General features: G+C 41.4%; 1 protein-coding gene across 2 annotated transcripts in view; it reads right to left on the bottom strand.

Annotated features, from left to right (window-relative positions):
- The window catches only part of NFXL1 (nuclear transcription factor, X-box binding like 1), a 90,305-nt gene that overhangs the window by 13,974 nt on the left and 52,334 nt on the right, over window positions 1–23,997 (bottom strand). For both annotated transcript variants that reach the window (XM_059721700.1, XM_019481204.2), the window contains 2 exons: window positions 13,597–13,701; window positions 3,941–4,027 (listed from right to left, as the gene is read on the bottom strand). In XM_059721700.1, the coding sequence (XP_059577683.1) occupies window positions 3,941–4,027; window positions 13,597–13,701 (192 nt within the window). The remainder of the gene's footprint in view (window positions 1–3,940; window positions 4,028–13,596; window positions 13,702–23,997) is intronic.

Genomic DNA, 23,997 nt, shown 5'->3' on the forward strand with positions numbered 1-23,997 from the left:
TTACCTCAAAAGTGCACATTCATTAGACACTATTATGTTGGCTAGTACAGTTCACACAACAGTGATTTTTGGAAACTGATGGTCACCTCTATGATCCCTTATAAATGGCTCAAGTTTTTAATGGGCATGCTGTTCAATCTTGACATGCTGTACTGAACTATAATTACGTGGATTGCACACAATAGGAGTTCAGTCTACCTTGTCAATATTGAGCCATCACAAACTGCAGAATATCACTTAGGAAGGAGAATTTATATAGCACTTTACAACTTCAAAAAATAGATTAATCCATACTCTTGACAGACAGGTATTTGTAGTTTTGTGACCTTGGGCATGAAAGAACCTATCTGTGATACTACTTGCAGTAAAATTCCAGGAGTCCTTGGCTCCTGATTTTGTGCTCAATGCACTAGCAATTCTTCCCTGAAAATTACAAGGAAATTATAAAGAAAATGTTAGGGAATGTATACCCCATTTACATATATTGTAATGTGTTAAGGACACAGTTTTTAAATTTAGGTCACTGATTTAAACCAGACCAAGAACTTGAGTGGCCAGATCACTTGTTACCACTCAATGACGACTGGAGTTGCCAAAGAGTCTGGTTATGTCTATACAACAGTATGTATCTGCATCTTGGCTTGCATGCATGCAGACACACATCAGCTAAGCCTGCTTTTGTGTATTCCTAACAAAGAGGAGTGCAAGCCCCAATGCCTGGTACCCACAGCCACACTTTTGCCACTATGACTTCTGGGAGTGTAAACAATGGTTTTCATTGTCACACCACCTGGCGCTTCTCTAAGAATGTTTGTAATGTCCTGTGGGAGAACCTCTTGGCCCTTGTGCAGAAGTGGTTTTAGCAATGAATCACTTTACACAAGGCATTTCAAGCTCTATATGCTCCTCATTTTTGTTCTTTCATTTGGGAACCGAGCTACAGACCTCCTACTTATGGTTTAAGTGCTTTTTAAGCAGGGTAAATGTGCTGCAAGACTCTGGATGATATTTCAGCAGCTCTTTCTGAACCATGTAGAGCACCAAGGATTTTGAGAGGGTTATACTCATGGTAGAATGGAGACAGAACGTGCTGCAGATTCCCCATGTACATCTGGTGTGGGATAACTAGCTCATTGAGATGCAAACTGAATCATTATGAAGATGTTGGATAACCAACAGTACTTCTACAACTCTTATATAAGTAAATGGGCCTTCCTTGTGCTTCCTAGGCCACTGTGTAAGCCCTCTGTACCAGTGGCAAGGTACACAAGTGAGAAATGCCCTATATATTCTAGCTGGCATGACTACTCTGACCCTTAAAGACTGTAGGAGTGTTGCTGTTGAAGCCATGATGGTCCAGGGAAATTACAAATCAGCAAGGTGCATTTAGTAATACCTTTTATTGGACCAACTATATAAGTTGGGAAAGATCTCAGGTGAGCTTCTGGGAACAAAATGCCCTTCTGGGCACAAAAAAGTGGGTACACAAGTGAGAAATACCCTACCTGACCAGAGTCAGTTGCCAGTGCTGCTGGAACTTGGTTATCCCAGACTTCTAAATCTCTAAGCAGCAAGATTTGCTTGGTAATATATTTTATTGAGCCAAGATATTACCAAGCAAATCTTGCTTCTCAGAGAATGGGCCCCATCAAAGTTTGAGAAGCCTTCAATGATGCTTATGTGCCCACTACTTCTCTACCAGAAAGAATATACAATTATCAGCCCCAATAAAATTGAACCTCAACCTCAGACAACCTGGCAAAAAAAGATTTAAGTATATATGTACCAGTTTTAGACATGTGGTAGACTATGCATTTGGCAGACCAAGTGCAAGGCAGTGCTGCCTACAATACTATTTGGTGTACTGGTATGGTATGTGATTTGTGTTCCTGTAGCATGCTATGTACCCTGCAAAACATCTGCCAGATTATACCGAGAATTTCTGAATGAAGTAGTCAATAAAGCGATCATCTGTAGGCCCTGTACATGCAGCCTACATCATGCCATTGCTGGACTGGGAACAGGTGAGTAATGGAAATAAATGCACCCACATTTCAGGATGATTTGGGTGGAAAAAAAAAAAAAGGAAAGTCATACTGGGTGCATACACACATGCAATTAGCATCACACAATAAACTCTGGAGCCGTTAGCACCGGAGAAAACTGCTCCTGAGTACAGCATCTACACGTGCACTCAAGACAGCAGTAATGTGAATCAAGGCAGAGAGGCAGAGCAGCCCCAGGCTGGCAGGGGATACTGGGGAGTCAGCCCCAAGTACTGTGGGGTGGAGGGGCTTGGCTGGGGCATGAGAGTACAGAACATGCAGAGCCATGTGGCTAGGCAGCAGGCAGCCACTGCAATTAAGCACCCTCATGCCCCAACCAGACCCTGTCACCATCTACGCATGCATTTCAGTACAGTTACTTACTCTTCCATAAGATAGTACTGTCCCCGACATCACTGTCTTACAGCACAGTTAATTAATTTACTGCACCCTAATACCAGTGCACATGTAGATGGGGATGCTTTACTGCAGAGGTAATTAGTCTACTCCACAGTAAAGCACATGTGTAGATGCACCCACTGATGAGGAATGTTGTACTGTAACCTTTGCAGCATGCATGTACAAGTTGCTATTGGCCAATCATTTGGTATTTCATATTATTTTGTTCTATGACAATTTAAAACTTTCATAGTTACAAGCTCCCTCTCTCTCCCAAGTACTCGCATATCAGTCAATTAATTAATAACGTTAAAAGTATATAAAGAAAAATAAAAATATGAATAAATACAACACTGAAGGCATATCAGCTTTGTTAAGACCAATGCAATCTTTGTACATGTACAAAGTAAAATACATTCCTAATGTACACAAAGTAGGATAACTGAGCATTTCAGACCCTCTTCCTTTCCTCACACTGAGAAGTACTAGTGGCATGAAAATACTGACATTACAATTGCACACAAGGCCAGAGAATGTCACTCTCCTAAGAAATTGAAGTCACACTGGCAATATTCTAAATGAGAATCACCTATAGTTAGTAAAAGTCTTGTTCAGAATCCTTAATTACACAGCCAATTAGCGATACTCATCTATCATTTAATGGGTATAAATGCACAGTAAATGCTCTGACCACAGATTTACTGCAGATTAACCTCAGTGTGAATGAGCTCCCAGTTTAGCTGAATGCATTTTCAACCAGCTCTTAAGCTAGTTCTATATCCCAAGCACAGCTATTCTAAATAATTGCAGTAAATACAAAGCTAACCTTGCAGTGCTTCAAGTAATCAGGGACAATTCTATCCATACATAGACACTATAGTTAACATTAAGGCAGTTCCTTCAAAGAGGGTGATAGAGCCTTATCCTGTTTTGAAATCCAGGGTATCACAACAGGAGAATTGTTTCAAGACAGAAAGAAGTCAGAGTCCATGCAGTGAAATCCAACAATCTGCAGGACTGGGACCTAATTTATTTTCCAAATTTCAAGGATACTATTTCTCATTCTGCAAAAAAATGCAAACCCATCCCCCAAAGAAAGCATGAACCAAGTTTGCTATAAAATCAACTATATACAGACTCTGAAGCATTTTTCATTCCTCCCACAGATTTTGCCATTGGAAGCCAAATGGTGCTCCACTATTTAAGAGGAAAGAACCGGTTTTACCAACTTCCTGAGATGTACAAGATAAAGTTAGTGTATTATTTTAGCATAGCCACCTAACTAATTAAGTACAGGTAGTCTGTCTACAGGCTATATACAAACCTAATATTCCACATTAAACAGAAAGCAATAATCTGAAAAAGCAGCTGTTAAACATGCACATTTGATTTGATTATGTTCTATTTCTTGCTGGTACTGTCTTGAAAAATAATTTTGTGCTCATTTTTTTTCTTGAAGCAATGAGAATATATTATAACCACAAGAGACACATTACCTCAGATGCTTTCCGTTTCATTTCCTTGCATAATGCGTCACATTCTAGTGAAACCTGGCCTTCTTGTACCTTGTTGCATTGCAATTCCTATAATAGGGAAAAACTACAGATTTAAATCATCCTCATATGAAAGTTGTAGTTATTTTCATCATAAGACATTGAGAGAGAGCTATTTGTTAAAACACAACCATAAAACTAATTATGAGACGCTTTCAAAACTATAATATTGCGCTTATAATTCAGATGCGTTTTCATTTCTCACTCTTTCTGATAATAGTAAAGATGACAGTTTGAGTACAACCAAATGTTAACTTTACTCTTCCTTTCCTCCCCCACACTATATCTTGCTTATCTGTTTACTTAAAAGTAAAAACTCTAACTGCCCTACAGTTAGACTCATGCAGGTCAGATGCCCAGCACTCATACAGAGCACCAATGACTTCAAGATGGAACTGCCAATGGACTAGACCACACACTTACTGAAACTGTGGGACAACTGCTGGGTCCAATAAAGAGGCTTCCAAGGAATGCATCTGTGAGAAGATTTGCTACTTATACAATCCTTCCACTGACTGAGCAAGGACTTTACTTGAAAGATACTGTAAAGCTATTTGAGGCTGTATTAACATTTAGCCCCTCCATTCCCTTCTATGCAGTGACTGCAACCGTCTATAATCAACAAAAAAAATCCACAAGAATTCCGTATGCATTTATTTCCCAAAAATATAAAGGCACACAATTATCAACAATGTAAAGCTTGCAACTCTTTAGGAAAACAAAAAGGGAAAGCAGGGCTCAGTCTACTAAATTTCCTTCTGTTTTTTTTACATCTTCTGTTACATTTAGGGCCCTACTACAAGTTCAAAAAGAAGCTGGATAGAAACCAGCTACAGAGTTGTTAGACATTTGTGAACACTAACTTCACATCTGCATGGCTGTTTTTATAGCTGAAGAGTCATTTTTATCGTGTGATAATTACTTTGCACGTGTGGCTGGTCTAAATTTACAGTGTGATTAACCAGTTAATTGTGTAACATATGTAACATGTAGCAGGGGCCACAGGGGAACACTTACGAATGTATTTACTTTTTCAAAACTAGTTTTCACCGAGTTTCCAAGCCAAACTGAATGAGCTAAAAGTGCACACAGTGCTCAGATGAAGGGACAGGTCTATTTGAAACTGCTAAAACTACAAATTCAACTGTGATTATGTAAGCAGTTTTGCACCATTCTGATGCCACAAACAAATAATCTGCATCTGAATGAAGATGTAGTGTAGGCATCTGAACAAATAATTTAGCCAATACAAAGAAAAACAAACAAACAAAGGCAAGTTAAGAGTGTGAACCTATGCTATGCTGGCAGCAGTGTCCTCAATCATACCATGCAGACTCCCAATATGTTACTTGAAGCACCAGCTTCAGCTATGCCTATGCAGTGCTGAAGGCCAGCTAACTGGCACAGACCCAGCAGAGCCAATTAGTTGCCTGGCTCCATACAGATGCAACTACACTGCTTCTAGTCTGGGGGTTGTCTGTTGCTAAACTGCTTGGCACATTTGAGGGTGCTGTTGCAGGTCTAGACAAAGGAGTTAGTCACACACAAGTAGTCAAAATTGGGACCAATCATGGTGCTTAACCCAATGGAACGGTTCTTGGCTTTCTAACGTACGTGCACATATGTGTATACAGGTTTCCCTCACTTTATGCTGTACATGCATTCCTGGAAAACAGCGCATAATCTGAATTAGTATAAAAGGAACCCACTTTACAATGTAACAAGAGGGATACGTTCCAAGACCTTGACTGTACTGACCCCCAGACCCATTTCTACCACTTTTACAAGGTAATTTTGGTACTCACCAACAGCTGCCGGGCAGCTGCCGCTGTGCGTTGTGCTTTGCGCTCAGCTGCAGCTGCCCTGAGAGTGGCGCCACTGAGTTGTGCTGTGCTACACCCCCCGCCCGCCTGGTAGCAGGATGCATGTGGCATCATGTCATTCCCGGGACAGCTGCAGCTCCAGAAGCACAGGCACCAGCTGCCCTCAGAGGTGGGCTTCCTGCACATGGGTCACATAAGAGTGAATTTATCGTGCATATAACAATTTTTTGGTATAAAAAGGGTCATCGCATAAGAGAGAATTTGCGCATACAGAACCCGCATAAAGCAAGGGAAACCTGTATATGATTCTGGTTCTCTGTGGTTAACTGGAGTCCAAATGGGAATCTGACTTAACTCTGAAATGCTAGGGACAGAAGCTATACATAAACTGGTCTAAGTGACTGGAAACTGATTTAAACCTGTAACACAACAGAAGTTCACTGCACATAAACTACTCTCAAAATGGCTGAAAACCAATTTAAAGATAAACCTAGTTGGATGTAGTATCAGACTTAAGTGATTCAGGTTACCTTTTAAACAGGTTATATTTTAGATTCCCACCAGCTGACATCTGCCTGGCATGGAGGGGAAAGCACCCACCGGGGGGCTTTTCACCCCTCCCCACAGCAGCTTGAACCCGTTTGGGATCACCCAAGCTCCACTCCTTCTCCAGCCATCGCCTCCGAGGGGCAGGAATGCTCCGCCCCCACCCAGCCAAGATCTGCCAGGTGCAGAGAAGAAAGCGCTCACCTGGGGGCTTTTCAATTCCCTGCAGCTCAGAACCCCACCCCCTCCTCAGCTGTCACCTCCAAGAGGGGTGGGGGGTGAGGGAAAGGAAAAGCACCCACCAGCCCAACACCAGCCCCAGCTGGGGGGGTAGGGAGGGGAGGGAAGTGTGTTCCCACCCCCTGCCCCACCACCACCCCACTCGGAAGTGACAGCTGGGGAAGGAGTGTGGCTGGGGCAAACCCAGCCAGGTTAGAGCTGCAGGGGCTGAAAAGCTCCCGGTGGGTGCTTTCCCCTCCACACTGGGCAAACGTTGGCAGGGAGGGCCAGTATGGGGGGGGCGCGGTTCCCACAGAGGGCTGGGGAAGGGGTGGGGGGTGATCCCAGTCTAGCTTGAACTGCAGGGAACAAAAAGCTCCCTGGTGGGTGCCCTTCCTCACCCCATGGAGTAGAACCCAGCTGGGGTGGGGGGCAGTGTGGGTGAGGCACCCGCCTGCGACCCTGAGCCTGATGGCTGGGAAAGGGATCGGGCTGGGGTGATCGCAGCCCAGCCTGGAGCGGGGGGGGGGGGGGGAGGGGATGACACATGACGACGACGGACGGACGACAACTCCTCATGGGTGCTTTCACCCCGGACTCCGCAGACCCTGGCTGCCAATCAGGCCTAGATTGCTGCTGAGCTGGGTTCAGCAGCCTTGGGCTGCTTGGTCATGAGGGACTGTACATGTGAGCAGCCCAAGGCTCCTAGTCTGGGCCAGTGCAGGCTTCCACCTGTCTTGGCCACCCAAACACTGATTGTCAGTTCAGTGCATTACCAGTTCAATCTATGCAGCTTAGAAACAAACTACAAACAGCGAATCAATTTTGCCTCGGATTTTTTGAGCCTCTGTACTTAGCCATTGCGTTCTCAATTTGAGCTGCTGAGCTGTCAATTTTTTCATTAATTTCTTTTATTTTCTCTCTTTCTCCCTTTTTAAAATCTCTTTGGAAGAAACGGTACTCTTTTTACAAAGTACTTTTCATTCCTAGAGAAAAATGTAGCTACTGTAACTACTGATAAAAATTGAATACAAAAAAAAAGGGACCACCTCCTATTTTCACATTAGCTAATCATGGAAGACTGACTATGGTTGAGAAACATTCTAAATTTCCGTAATATACCTATGCCTTCAGAGATGCACTTTTCTAGACACATTTTAAATACTATGCTGAACTCTTATGCTTCAGACATTTAGGTTGGTTGCACCTGAAAAGTTTTCATCTTTTAAATTTTTTTTTGTCTTAGAAAGGGGCAAAAAAACCCCTTTCATGCTTGCCTCTGGAGTTTCTACCTTTAGAAACCTAGATAGGAGCTTCTGCTGCTTTCTTTCTAAAAGAAGAATGAAGACAGTTTACTCTGAATTTGTGCTTATGGATATTACTGGGTCATTTTTCATGTTGAAGGCATGTCGGTTGATTCAAGTCTTTAACTCTTTAAGGTTTTCCTTGCAACTCCTCCTGTATTTATTTTTCTTCTTTTAGGATTCAGTAAATACCGCTGAAATTAGGCTAAGCATATATCCAGGGCAAAGTGCTTCAATTATTTATGCTACTAATCTTGTACTAGGTGAAGGTAATATTGTTGTCACAGAAAAACACTGCAACTTTTCAAGTTCTTTGACTTTCAATTGTTTCTATTGATTCTGAAAATTTTAGGGGACCTTGAATATAAAAAGAGATTGCACTTGAATGAAGGATATATTGAAGAGATGCATGGAAACCTGGAATAAGGACTTGCATTTTCATTGGGGCTATACTTCAACAGCATTAAAAAAATAGCCCAAAAAAGAAAACCAATCTTCTGTCCTTCTACTTCAACAGGCTAAATTTCTTCAACTTCCAATACACCATTACATTAATCTGAAGGTACCTAATTTCTGTACTTTTCTAAATGTACCCCAAACCTTTTTAGTTTGTTACACAGCAACTCTTGAATAAGTTTAGTTTAGATTTAGAAGAATGATCTTTCATTTGGGGTCTTCAAATACTTATGCAGGTCAAAAATACAGCTGTTTTACAACAGTGTTTTAAAAGAGGTAGAAAGAAAATATTTGCATGGATGTCATATTGAATGAAATAGTTTGAATGTTTGTAAAGGTTGCCCATTAGCCAGTTTCAGGAAGAAGAAAAGATTTATCTTCTTATCTAGTTCATTGTTTTGGGGACTACGTGCAAAAGGTTCTGACTTCGCTTAAAGTCTTAATTTAAATTTCATCTTTTAGAAATCTTTTACAAAGAGAGCAAATATCCTGAATTCCAAGAGATCAAACCCTGAGGCCTTTTGACCAGGTTGGTAAGAAAAGGGCATTTGCAGTGATATGGAAGTTTCCCAAAGGTAATTTAAAATGCTCAAAGGTAAAAGAATCTGTTGAGTAAGATCCGAGCCCAAATTTGGGAGCAGTGATATATTGAGCAGGAGGAGCCCACTGATGGCAGCTCGCTCAATAAAAATCGTAACTTACTGTCCCAATTTGGAGGTGACTATACTTGTAGAACAACGAAGAAAAAATCGCAAGTATAGCCCGGGTCCAGACTGATCACCTGAACCACCCTCTCCGTGAACACGAATCTCTTAGTTCACGCTGAAGCCGCAGAGCACCTGAAAGGGACTGAAGGAAGGGGACTTAGTCCTATCACTGCTGAAGCCAGCCTATTGAATTGTATTGCTGAGCCCATTTCATTGAATCGTACTACTGAGGCCAACCCATTAAATCGTACTACTGAGGAATGAAACCATATTTTGGTATTTGGCTTCTTGGAATTCTAGGATTGTAAGTATAATATGAAAAATAATAGTATTGATTCAAATTTAACTTTTAGTTGTAATTGTAGTTGTTTTTGTAACACTAATTCTTATAGTATTGTTTGGGAAGGAAGTGCATTCGGAGCATTGTTTCTGATATATGTAATTATTGTGTTTTTAATGTTTGTGGTGTTTCTTAAAGCTAAGCAGTGTTATATACGTAGCAAAGAGTTTTAAAATAAAATTGTGTTGTTTAAACTAAGTGTGTAATCATTGTGAAATCGTGCAATCGGTTAACTACTCCCCCAGCCAGTGCATCAAAATGAATCAGTAAATTGTGTGGGATTTTCTCTATTCCATAACCCACTAGAGACAGATGACTTAAGTCTGAAAATGAGTATCAGATTTCCTATTAGAAGCTCTACCTCATGATTCAAGATTTTAGATTGTATTATACAGATGAACTGGTTCTGATATCATTCTACTCTAACATATAAACTCAGAAAGATCATCATCATTGTCACTGGACTTGCTATGGCTGCTATTTTTTTTTATCCATCTACTACAACTTTTTTGAACCCATGGTTATTTTTCTCTGCTACCAGTTCAGAAAGTTTAATTACTTCTCTCACGAAAATTCATAACTGTATGGCATCCTGACAGCTTTTAGTTCAGAGATGCGCAACAGGAAGTGCACTTGGTTGTTTGAATTAATCCAGCTGCTATTGGTGTCACGGTGAGCCTGACAATGTCTGCAACAGTAATTTGCTGCTGCCAGTATCAATTTTCCTGATCAATCTATAAGAAAGTTTTGGTAGTGAGAGATTTACTGGATTCTGAAGGAGCTCAGAAAAAAAAAATCTCTTTGGTATACTCTGTTTGGAAGCACACCTCTCTGATCTACTCTGGGCATTATGTGCCTTATAATTTTGAAAAAGGTTGATTAATGGGACAAAATCTTCAGCCAAAAGCCCCCTCCTGCAAGTACCATCTGTGCACCAAGTCTGCTTGGCAAACAACATATGGGAGGTCATTCTCAGTAGTTACTTCTCAGCTTTGGAACTCCCTCCCCTTTGAGGACTGTCTGAGTCTGGACATCTTTCAAAAGTGGTTTAAGACTTTATTTGAGAAGGTTTCTAGCAGGTGGGGTTAAGTTTTGAGGTAGTTTCAAGGGGAATTTTTAAAGTAATTTATCTGATCTGTTCTTTGCCTTTTATTCCCCTGAACCTTTCTGGGGGAAGGGAGTATAGAAATTAAATAAATAAGAGAGACAAGTCTACTGACTTTTGTACAGCTAATGGAAGGGTTTAAAAATCCTTTCTCCAGGCTTTATGTCCATTCTGCAGAATCATAGGATATAGATATCTTGGTTCACCGTATCCAGACCCCCGCTCTGCAGGAAATTGTACCATATAATACCTTTCATAAAGGTTATGTAACGTGACCTTGAAACCAATTAGATTTCTTGCCCTTAACTACTTCTGTTGGAAAGCTGTTCTAGAACTGCACTCTTCTGAGTGATACAAATCTCCTTCTAACACCACCTACATTTATTCAGGGTCAATTTATACCTATTTGTTCTTGTAGTAGCATTGTCCTAGAAGCTTAAATAGCTCTTCCTTTCTGATGTATTTATAAAAATCATATCCCTTACAGTGTTTGTTTTGCTAGGGGAAATAAACTAATCTTTTAGTCTCCTTGTGAGATAGGCTCTTCCTTCTGCTTTTGCTAATCATCATAATAGCATCTCTCTGCACCTATGCCTGTGGAAATTCATCTTACTTGAATGTGGGTAACCACAGTACAAAGTATTCTTACTAGTGACATGTACGAAGGCATTAATGCTTCCCTGTCTCTGCTGGAAAAATCTCACTTGTCATCCTGGAATCGCATATGCCTGTTTTTTAAGTGGGCACATTATACTGATGGCTCGCATTTGACTAGGGTTTTGCTACATAGCATTGCAGTGCGTCGTCTAAACACACCAGCAGCCTTTTTTCCATTGCAGCCTCCAACTGATGAATTCTTTTTAACAGTCTTCAAATGCATGAACTTCTCCTTTGTCCTATTAAATATTCTCTCACATTATTTCCAACTTCAAGAGTACCTAATTCTTCCTCTATAGTACTTCAGTCATTCTCCTGCACTGGCAAGGCCTCCAAACTTAATAAGCAAAACTCCCTTTTTGTGCCTACATCATTAATAACAATAAACAACATTAAGTCCTAAAATATACCCTTGATGAGATACTTGGAGAGTAAGTACTCCCCATTCAGACCAATAATTTCCTTTTAGTACAAAGTATCATCTTCACTTTAGGCAAGCAAGGTTCTTTGGGTAGATGTGATATCTTTTATTAGACCAACTAAATAGCTGGAAAAAAGTTCTTTGCAAGCTTTCTGGCTGCTGAACTCCAAGAGGGTTCTTGGAGAACTCATAACATCAACAGTTGCCCATTGCCTGAAAAAGGGTGTTTGTGCCGGAAAGCTTACAAAGAACTTTTCCCCAACTATTTAGTTGGTCTAATAAAAGATATCACATCTACCCAAAGAACCTTGCCTGCCTATGTCCTTAAACCAACATGGGTACAACCAACACCCCCACCCCACTTCTTCACTTCAGCTAGTTCCTTATCCACCTTACAGTATCATATTAATCACCATCTTCCCCACTTAACTAAATAATTTCTCCTGTGGCACTGTACCAAATGCTTTTCTGAAGTCCAAATAAATTAGATCTGCCACACTCTCCTTGTCTAGAAAATCACTTTTCTTAACAAGTTAATATGATACAATCCATCTTTGGTCAACCCAAGTTGTATTTTATCTAATTTTCCTTTTTTCTCCCTGCCTTTAATCACACTTTCCTTTGAAATTTATTCTAAAACATGGAGATTGGTCCACTGAAGTCAGATTAAGAACAAGAACTCAGATATTTAAGAATGGGAAAATATTTGAAGTATTATATTTGATATTCTTCAGTCACACAGCACCACTCCCAATTTGACAGTTTCATTAAATATCATCCCCACCAGATTTACTCACACATCCAGTACTTTCCTTACTGAAATCTAAACCAAAGCATTCATCTAAATTTTTGGGTTATTATAATATGGCCCCATGTTACACATCTCACCTTCATGATCACTGCTGTCATCAATAATGTTTTCTATCTCCTAACTGTCCACCTCCTTAGTAAATATACAGATGAGTCTTTCCCTAGTTCAGTTCAAAGCTCTTATCCGTTTTGCCACACTTGATCCCAAAAGTCTAAATACCCCAACCAGCAATCTCGATGCTAAGCCAGCCTGTTCTGTGTTGACTAAACCAAGCCCATGGCCTATGAGACATATTTGAGGGACCCGTAAATCCTTCACTCACCTATAGCAAGGAACTATTGTAGAACTATGTACTCTGATAGCCATCCAGCAGTCAATTTCTGTATAGAGTGGTTTTAAAACAATTCTGCAGTCAGACACCCTATTTTATTGTAATAAGTTAGTAATTATTTATTACTGTAATACATTAGGGGTAGTGAGCAGGGACATGTAGGCAGCAGATCGCAGCTCTGCCCTAGCTCTGAACCACATTGTCACCGCCACAAAATCCCAGCCCCAGCCCCGGAGCAGCTCCCCACCCTGCCAACACTGCCTGGCCTGGTGTCCATGGAAACCCTGGCCCCGCACTGTCACAGCCCCCCCCCACTCCTAGGGTCTCCATGGAAACCAGCCACAGCAATGTGGGCAAGGGCTGCTGGGAAATGGAGCCTGGCCACTGGTCAGATCTGCCATTTTGCCCACCCCTGATTTATACTAAGAATAACACCACTGCATTTGCTTTTAGACTTATTTGGGACCTTGGCTGTATAAATGGATTTAAAATTCAAAATTTAACAGATGGACTACCAGTTTGAACAAACTAGATACTCTCCTGATCTCTGTTAGGAAAAAAAAAAAAATGTACTCCTTCCTCTTAAACTGAAATAAATCTGTCCCAGATTATCCTGCTATTCTCCCAGGGGAGTTGCAAAAATCCATGTGAATATGCAAAAAGAGAACTGTATGAATTACAGCACTTTTAGATTCTAGACTAACAAGACTTAACATTCTTTAATGAATCCTTGGATTTCAGGGGCCAGATCTTCCACTAATTCAAACTGTTGTAGAACCAATAAAGTAACTGGAGCTATGCCAATTCGAACCATCCAGAACCCAGGGTGGATTTAACAATACAGTAAAAACTCTCCCAGAAGTACAAACTGGAATTTACCTTTTTAATTCTCTTGCAAGGACATCTGAGTTTAACCTTCTGATTGCAATTTCCAGGACAGTCACCTGGATGGCAAGTCTCTTTACATCGATGGCCACAGGGCAACTAAAAAACAAGACCAATTCTCTGCATTACAAATGTTTGCTTTTTGTTACTGACTGCATTTTAATTTCTTTTAGAACAAATTATACAATGTAAAGTACTATTATTTTTAAGGACTCCATTTTCAAAGATTGATTAAAAGCACACTGGTTAGTTTTTAAAACACATTTTTAGTGAACACCACATGCTTCCAGCACACTAGAAAAAAGTAGGGGAATAACTAAAGATTGAAGGTATGAAATGCTCAACAGAACGTCTTTCATTAAATGATGACAGGAAGAAAAAAGAAGAAAAGTTTCTCCTATGCTAATTTTGTACATATTTTAAGAATGTTTCAAACTATAAAAAGAGGCCAGACAAAATACATCACATCTCCAATTTAAAAAAATATCTTTACTATGTGTTTTTGAAAGATTACCCTATTTTTTATTTTTTCCAAGATAGGAAAGAGAAAAACTTTTCTAGCCTAAGTAGAAATCCTTTACTATACACAATTTCAACACCATAATTCAACTGTTTAAGAAGATCCTCATGCTTTTACAGGACAGGGTTTTTATCCTAATTAATTAAGCTTATTATTTTAGGAACTTTAAGACATCACTTATTTCTTACGGCAGCAATTTGACTGCATGCAATTTAGGGATGCACACAATATTGAGCTAGACATCAAACAATAAAGAAGAACTGAGAGGAGCTGTTTTATTTGCAGTAAAGACCCATTTCCCATATCCATTACATACACATGAAATGTTTGTATACCTGCATTTTTCATCCTCAGGTACTAGATACAACATTTATCAATAATCTAAAATGCTATATTTGATTCAGAAATGTATTTATAAAGGAATTTTAATCCCTGAACTGTTTAGAGACCTATATCAGGAGGTGCTTATAGTTTAAAATAAACACTCAGTTGCAGACTGCCATCAAGTGATTAATACCCCTTGGAAAATGTCATGAAAGCCACAACTTTAATATTTAGGATGCATGTTTTTCACATTTACTAGCAACTGGAAATGTATTTATATTGCATTATATACGACTAAAAAAGTACAAAAATATAACATTGCATACTATTGTAAAAGTAATCAAATTAAGGATTTTTTTTGTAGGTTGGCTAATTCAGGTTCACAGACTTAAAAAGGAAGTAGTAATGAAATGACTTACATTGCCCATAGATGGAGAACATACACAAATTCTGTCTTTACAGACAGAATTTAAAAAACCCACAAATCCAAAAAACACATTTTTCAATGGTATGTTCTGCAACAAATCTTACCTGACACCCCCACAATGTCAGCCATACTGCTATGACTGCATTTATCTTTTTAATGCAGTATATTTTATTGAGGAACACAAGGCTGGAAAGGACATCCTGGATCATCAAGTCAGAAGCTCTGCTTCCATAAACAACATTCTAGCCTGCTCAAGCTTTAACTTTTAAAGTTTTTGGTTGTTTTTTTGTTTGTGGGTTTTTTTTGTGGTTTGTTTATATATTATGTATCTCACTGCTCTTACTGGAAAAGCTGTTCCATTTACAATGTCACTCCTCAATAATAAGCTTCCTTCTGATTTCCAGCCTGAATTCAGTCATGGCCATTTTATGCCTAATTAGTCTTGCATCAGCATTATCTTTGAGTGTATACCTCTTTTCTCTTTTGCTGCTTACTGCCCTGTAGTATTTGTAGACAGAAATCATATTCCCCTGATTTCATTTTTATCCCTTTTTCTTCAGTCCTCACATTTGTCTGCAAAAATCTGTTCTCAAGTTTTCCATGCTACAGAGGTCAGCACCACACAGACATCAAGTACAGCCAGTTTGCTATGTCAAATAATTGGTTTCCTTTTCATCCCTGAAAGTTTAGGCAGCTCACTACTGAACACAACCTTGAAAGAGACATCTGTAGATTATTCTGTAATCTTTAACCAGTAGAGTATCCTCTTCTATTCCTTTTCCTGGAGTTGGAAAACAATCAAGCAACAATATGTTGACTTCATTTGTATGCCATTATATGTGTCTAGACCCATCCTGAGCTATCAACTCTGGCTTTCCCTCTAAATTGGGAGAATTTATATGAAACACATTTCTTGGATACTGGCAGCGTTAACAGATGGCATGGGTGAAAACCAGCAGAGATTACCCTAGAATGGAGCATCCATGTGGTACAGCAATGTACAAATTAAGAGTATATACCTTTATGCAGACAAGGTTCTTTGGGTGAATTTGATATCTTTTACTAGACCAACCCAAATAGTTGGAGAATAGTTATTAAGCAAGCTTTTGGGTTCAAAAACCCTTCATCAGGCTAAGGAAGTTTCAGCAGTTTGTGCGTGCTCTTCCTGGATGGAATGAAAAGTAAAGAAGCCAGCCTTTTCATCCAGGAAGAGCACACACCAACTGCTGAAACTTGCTTAGCCTGACGAAGGGTTTTTGAACCCGAAAGCTTGCTTAATAACTATTCTCCAACTATTTGGGTTGGTCTAATAAAAGATATTTTATATTTTATATGCTGCTTCTCGAGTGGAACTACTAATGTAAACAAACCACCACCACTTTAACCAAGATGAGCAGAGTTAAATAACACAATGGTATAAAAAAGTATTGCCAGCGTTAGTAATACTACTGTCTTTTCCAGCAGGCCAGCTGTGCAGTGGGAGATTTCCCCCCCCCCCTTTTTTTTTGGGGGGGGGGTTGTTTTGTTTCGTTTATTTTATGAAAGCTTAGTGTATGCACTCAAATCTAACTAGAATACAAAGCCTGTGTTCTTTAGATCCCCTTTCCACTACAGCAAAACCCTGTGGTTCATGGTTATGGGACCAAATGCTGCCTTTACCTGACTACTGTAGTTGATGTTAAATGTTTTAAAAGGAAAGACACCATAAAAATGCAACTATGGAAACACAAGGCTCTAAGAAACTCCTTTCACACAGGCAACCAGTTCAGATCCCACATCCTCATCTCTGTCAGAAGCAAAAAGAAGACTGCTGCACTTCACAGCTCAGACTGAAAAAAAGCCACAGAAGCAGCCTTTTCTGTGCACAGACTGGAAGACACCTCTATGTACTTGGCACTCATCTTTGGTGATCATTAATTGCACAGGATTTTTCCTCAAGCGCATGATTTGGAAAAAGAGAGATAAAAAGATTTTTTTAACTATTTTTAAAAAAGAACTATTAATCTGCTAGGTACGTCTCCTTATCAAGATCCTCTTACATATGCAAAACAGCTACCATTTATAGACATCCGTTGCCCTCTACCAGTAACTAGAAGACAAATATCCATTTGAAAAGTCCATCAATAAAACAACTGAATGGCACTCAGAAGCCAAATAAAAAGAGAGACTTCCTCCTTCAGCCCTAGAGGTGGCGAGCCTTCAGTTTAAAGATGAAACAGGATTATGTGGGAAAGCACATATTGTCACTGCTTATGCCAAACTGTCCTGTTGAGAGAACCAACTCAAGAATACATTTTTACAAGCACTGCATTCACTTTTAAGAAGAAATATTCAGCAAACCACCAGGATTTTCAAAATATAGTCATTCAACCAGAAATAAATGTTATACTTGTAAGTCATTTTGATTCCCAGAGATGTTCCAGGGATCAAGGAAGGTAAAGGGAGCCTATCCCCCCACAATCAAGTACTTAAGAGAATGAGTTTAGATAAATGTTAATAGCAATGTTAGTTGATATTGAAATACAAATTATATACAAATAAGACAATATAGGTAATGCACTTCACACCAAATAATCAATAATTAAGTATTTGTAAATTTGTTAATATTTGAAATAGTATATTTAAGATTAATTTTCTTCTAAGTCCTGAAGTAGATGGCTACCCCATTAAGGACAAAGACTTTTTACCTAGGTTTAGAAAGTAAGTTTTAAAAAGAAGCACTTATCTTAGTTCATCTGCAAATGGGTTAGCTATTCAGGAAAAAATCTGGTTCAAGATGGAAGAGAAAAGTTTCCAAGGTGAACCTAGGTTTGTAGTCAATTACCTAACTCAACTTCATTAGCTTTCTAAACAAGGCTAAAGAACAGAGAGATGTACCGGCCAAGCTGTACCATGATTAACATAAAAATACCGATTTTTAGCCCTTATATAAATTATGTCATGTCCTAAGCCAGATCTAACTGGTATAAAACCACTGAAACTCTAAGTGACCTTTAGCTGCCTTCTGACCTTTTTCTCTCACACCTTATAAACTTCTCTCACTTACGATATTTCTCACATGGTTAATAATATCCTTTGTTTCATCCTCTCCTACCCAAACTCTGCAAGCAAATGCTATACTATATCGCTGTTAAGCAGCTCAAGGCCTACTACAGCCGAAAAACAGAAAGAGAAGGTAGGATAGTTTTTTAAAATACAAGGATTATGGTACTGACAAGTTAAACTATATCAAATCATGGTGAATAAAATACAACTAAAAACTTCTCTCTGTCATAACAAATACTGACTACACAGACCAGCCAAGCACATTAGTGAAACAATTTAAACAAAGATCTACATATACAGTTATGAACCTACATGCTTAGAAAGGTCTAACTCAGGAAAATATCCTTTTTAGAACAGCCCCAAAACATTTTAAAATGTATTATGGATAAAGAATCTGAGTAGTCATTACTGATGGAAAAACTACAGTTTCCTCTAACAGGATATTGGATTATAACTACCAAATAAAGAAAGTACTTCAAAAAGTTTAACTGGCATCTGTGACAGTATAAAAATCCTTGCTGTTCCCTAATGCAGAAAGGAAATCTGGACAAAGAGAGAGAAAGAGGCTATGGAAGTCCTTTGAATATTTTGCACTACTGTAGCCAAAACAAAGTATGGAACCTGGCAAGATGTTATAGTTCCTGTTATATCTTTTAAGGCTCTGGACAATATAATTGTTTTTCATAATTTCCCAAAGTAACAGAAGACTTAAAATTCAGCTGTTATATTATACAGTCTCTTACAAATTTCACCAATCCTGAAGTAAAAAGACAGTAGTGGCTAAAGACTAGCACTTAAGAAATAAAATACTGCCTTTCAATTAATTGCTTTTCATTACTTTATTATTCTGGACTGTGAACTGCAACAGAGGCCAAGGACAGGCATTAGATTTGGATCAGGAAAAATGCCTTCCTTCTGGCACAAAAAGCCAGCATATAACCATCTAAGTGTTTTTGTGCAGAAGATAACGGGCTCTTGTGGTTTGAACCATCCCAGGACTCTGGGAAGGATCCAGCCATGGGCATCATCTTCCCCCTACTAGGCAGGCAACAGGGGTGACCTGGATTTGTGCACAGGATGGAGGGCATTTCCCCACAGCTCAACCCATCAAGGGAACTACTACAGGTCAAGCTGTGCTGCCTACTACCCCTCACAGACTGGGTTTACCCTAGTCTGTGAGAGGCTGAGAGCTTTTCCCCACAACCTGAACTGACCCAGGGAGAAATCCACAGCGGCTGCCTCCATACACAGAACCAGGTCTGTGCATAGGGCAAGCAGCAGAGGCACTGTGGCTGCAACCCTTCTGGAGCTCCTGTCATGGTGAAATGCCCCCAGCCCTGGCACAGATGGTGGTCACCCTAGCTATACAAGAGCGGGAGGTGGGGGCATTCCTCTGCAGCTCGCCCCATACTGTTGCCAGGACCCCTCAGCACGAGAGGTATGCTGCCTCCCTGGAGCAAAGATTCGGGATGTGACGGAGGTAATCCAGGCCAGGATCAAGCCCACCAATTACTACCCCATGGTCCTAGTCCATATGGGTACTAATGATGCGGCCAGGAGAACCCCCGATCACCTGATGGCGGACTACAGTGCTCTGGGCAGTGTACTGAAGGAGTTCGGTGCGCAAGTGGTATTCTCTTCCATCCTACCAGTGAACGGACGCGGAAGATGGCGTGAGAACTGTATCCAAGAGACCAAATGGCGGCTTCGGCAGTGGTGTCTCAAGGCAGGCTTCCGCTTCCTGGACAACGATCCGCACATCACGACAAGGGCCATGCTCAGCTGGGATGGGTTTCACCTGTCCCCCAAAGGTAAGCGTGTGTTTTCTTCTAGGTTGGCGGATCTCCTCCGGCGGGCTTTAAACTAGGCTCATCGGGGGGAGGGGAAGATGAGGGTGGGGGAAGCTGTGGACCACCAAACCATGTGGCACCCACAAGGACAGCCCAGCCTGAAGAAAGAGAGCATTGGGAACCTGAAAGCCATGGGGAGACCAGCACTACAGCACAGGTAAGAAATGAGAAGGTAAGAATCAAAGGGCCCCTTGGGACTCGGAGCGGGGGGGCAGCAAAGGCACCAGTCGCAGGGCTCAAGTGCCTATATACTAATGCTAGGAGCATGGGGAACAAGCAGGATGAACTAGCGCTCCTGCTTGCACTAAACACCTATGACTCAGTGGGGCTAACAGAAACCTGGTGGGATTCATCCCATGACTAGGCGGTACATATTGAGGGCTATAGATTGTACAGAAAGGACAGGGTGGGGAAGAAAGGGGGAGGGGTTGCGCTCTATGTCAGTGAGCAATATACATCAACCCTTATCAAGACGGAATCGAAGGAGGAGAAAGTAGAAGGATTGTGGGTTAGGTTACATGGGGGGCAAGGAGAAAAGGATTTGGTGGTAGGGGTCTGCTACAGACCCCCACATCAAGGGGAAGAAAGAGATTCGGGGCTCCTGAGGCAACTCTTGGAGACCATAAAAGCTAAAGAGGCGGTAGTCATGGGGGACCTAAACTACCCGGACATCTGCTGGGAGTCACAGACAGCAAGGTCCCATCGCTCACGCAGGTTTCTAACCTGTGTACAGGACCTCCACCTGACACAGGAGGTACACGGTCCCACTAGGGGGAAATGCCATACTGGATCTGCTACTGGCAATGGGAGATGACATGGTAGCGGACCTCCAGATCGGTAGCCATCTGGGGGACAGTGATACCTAATAATAGAATTCAACATAAGACAGCGAGTGGGTAAGGTAACTAGTAGGGTGAAAGTGCTAGACTTTAGGAAAGCTGATTTCAATGAACTCAGGCGATTAGTCAAGGACACACTGCTGAGTAGGAGATTTGAAGAGATGGAAGCCCAAGAAGGGTGGCTGTGCCTTAAGGAAACGATCCTTCAGGCACAAAGCAAGACGATCCCCGAGCGAGGCAAAAGAGGGAAAGGGGCCAGGAGGCTTCCCTGGCTGACCAGAGAAATCCAGGGCAGCCTAAGGGACAAAAGGGGAGCACATAAAAAGTGGAAACAGGGAGAGATCACCAAAGATGACTATACCTCCTCTGCTCGTGCTTGTAGGGAGGCCGTTAGATGGGCCAAAGCTACCATGGAGCTGAGGATGGCAACCCAAGTAAAAGACAACAAGAAATTGTTTTTTAGATATATAGGGAGTAAAAGGAAGGCCCAGGGAAGAATAGGACCCCTGCTAAATGGGCAGAAACAATTGGTGACAGATAGGGGGGACAAGGCTGAACTCCTCAATGAGTTCTTTGCCTCAGTGTTCCTAAGAGAGGGGCACGACAAGTCTCTCACTGGGGTTGTAGAGAGGCAGCAGCAAGGCGCCAGACTTCCATGCGTAGACCCTGAAATGGTGGAGAGTCATGTGGAAGAACTGGATGCCTTTAAGTCGGCAGGCCCTGATGAGCTCCATCCAAGGGTGCTGAAGGCACTGGCCGACATCATTGCAGAGCCACTGGCGGGAATATTTGAAAGCTCGTGGCGCACGGGCCAAGCCCCGGAGGACTGGAAAAGGGCCAACGTGGTCCCCATTTTCAAAAAGGGGAGGAAGGAGGACCTGGGCAACTATAGACCTGTCAGTCTCACCTCCATCCTTGTCAAAGTCTTTGAAAAAATTATCAAGGCTCACATTTGTGAGAGCACGGCAGGACAAATTATGCTGAGGGGAAATCAGCACGGGTTCGTGGCAGGCAGATCGTGCCTGACCAATCTAGTTTCTTTTTATGAACATGTTACGAAACACCTGGACGCAGGAGGAGGGGTGGATGTCGTATACTTAGACTTCAGGAAGGCCTTCGATACGGTATCCCACCCCATACTGGTGAACAAGTTAAGAAGCTGTGACTTGGATGACTACACAGTCCGGTGGGTGGCGAATTGGCTGGAGGGTCGCACCCAGAGAGTCGTGGTGGATGGGTCGGTTTCGACCTGGAAGGGTGTGGGCAGTGGGGTCCCGCAGGGCTTGGTCTTTGGACCGATACTCTTTAATGTCTTCATCAGTGATTTGGATGAGGGAGTGAAATGTACTCTGTCCAAGTCTGCAGATGACACAAAGCTATGGAGAGATGTGGACACGCCGGAGGGCAGGGAACAGCTGCAAGCAGATCTGGACAGGTTGGACAAGTGGGCAGAAAACAACAGGATGCAGTTCAACAAGGAGAAATGCAAAGTGCTGCACCTAGGGAGGAAGAATGTCCAGCACACCTACAGCCTAGGGAATGACCTGCTGGGTGGCACAGAGGTGGAAAGGGATCTTGGAGTCCTAGTGGACTCCAAGATGAACATGAGTCATCAGTGTGACAAAGCCATCAAAAAAGCCAATGGCACTTTATCGTGTATCAGCAGATGCATGACGAATAGGTCCAAGGAGGTGATACTTCCCCTCTATCGGGCGCTGGTCAGACCGCAGTTGGAGTACTGCGTGCAATTCTTGGCGCTGCAATTCATGAGGGATGCGGATAACCTGGAGAGGGTCCAGAGAAGGGCCACTCGTATGGTCAAGGGCCTGCAGACCAAGCCCTACGAGGAGAGACTAGAGAAACTGGATCTTTTCAGCCTCCGCAAGAGAAGGTTGAGAGGCGACCTTGTGGCTGCCTATAAGTTCATCACGGGGGCACAGAAGGGAATTGGTGAGTATTTATTCACCAAGGCGCCCCCGGGGGTTACAAGAAATAATGGCCACAAGCTAGCAGAGAGCAGATTTAGATTGGACATTAGGAAGAACTTCTTCACAGTTCGAGTGGCCAAGGTCTGGAACGGGCTCCCAAGGGAGGTGGTGCTCTCCCCTACCCTGGGGGTCTTCAAGAGGAGGTTAGATGAGCATCTAGCTGGGGTCATCTAGACCCAGCACTCTTTCCTGCTTATGCAGGGGGTCGGACTCGATGATCTATTGAGGTCCCTTCCGACCCTAACATCTATGAATCTATACTGGGACACCTGGGATAGGTCAAGTTATGCTGCCTCTTCCAACTACTCACTGTTTTGCAGGGGAGTCTGCAAGCTACTTATAACAGGGCTCCCTCAAGAAGGGGGACCCAAGGAGCTGTCCTCTAGCCCTCCTGCCTGAACAGCTGTGTGACTCTCCACCCAGGTAGCTGGAATGCCTGTATAAATACCAACCCCACAGTTTCACAGTTAGCAGAAATCCAACCTCAATTATTTCACAATGCATTCTATTAATTTCTTAATGAAATGCCCATTGTGAAAACATTTGCCTGCTTCTTCCTCTGCTATTATGTTATCAGCATGCTCTGGACTTTTAATGATATCCTTCAGACAATATTTTCATTTAAACCATTCATCTCCCACTGTCTATTGCAGTATTTTGACAATGCGGCCTGACAAGTAGAATTTCTGCTTTAGAAAAGATATGTATTACATTCAGTAATTTAATTTGTTTTAAGTTGTCATGCTTTGATTTTCAAAATTTATCTAAAATTCCTCCAGGACTTTTGTTCCTTTTTCAAGTTCCTACTTGTAGCCTGGTTCACTGAAATCATACATGACATAAGATTTTCAATTTCATTCTGAGAAAAAAAATGACAGGCAGGTTTTCAAAGCCTCCAAAGCCATAGAACCCTATTTGTGCCCGTTACCCCTGAACCAAATCACTTAAACCTTGCTACAAAGGGGCCACAATTGGCTTAGTCTCTGCAGATTGCAGAAATTAAATATTCCCAAACTTGATTCTTCAATTTTGCACTTGTTTTACTTATTCACACATCTTTTAAAAGCAAATAAACAAGTTACTGAGAAAAAAGGATCCTGGTTTTCTCCATTTAAAAATGGCAAATTCATATATGTGTGTGTGTGTGTGTGTGTGTGTGTGTGTGTGTGTGTGTATATATATATATATATAGAGCCAAAGACTATATACATGTATGTATGTATGTATGTATGTATGTATGTATCAATTGAGCATAGTGTTTTATTGATATTTACAATTTTAAAGCAATATGGAAGCCTACCAATGCCTCAATTATTAAAATAAATTCTAAATACCTATAAATTTTGGTATTTGATTTTGGGTTTTTATCACGAAAAATCAGAGCTCCCCCTGCCCCCTTCGC

The sequence above is a fragment of the Alligator mississippiensis genome, chromosome 2 (assembly GCF_030867095.1).
Source record: "Alligator mississippiensis isolate rAllMis1 chromosome 2, rAllMis1, whole genome shotgun sequence".
Taxonomy (NCBI): Eukaryota; Metazoa; Chordata; order Crocodylia; family Alligatoridae; genus Alligator; species Alligator mississippiensis.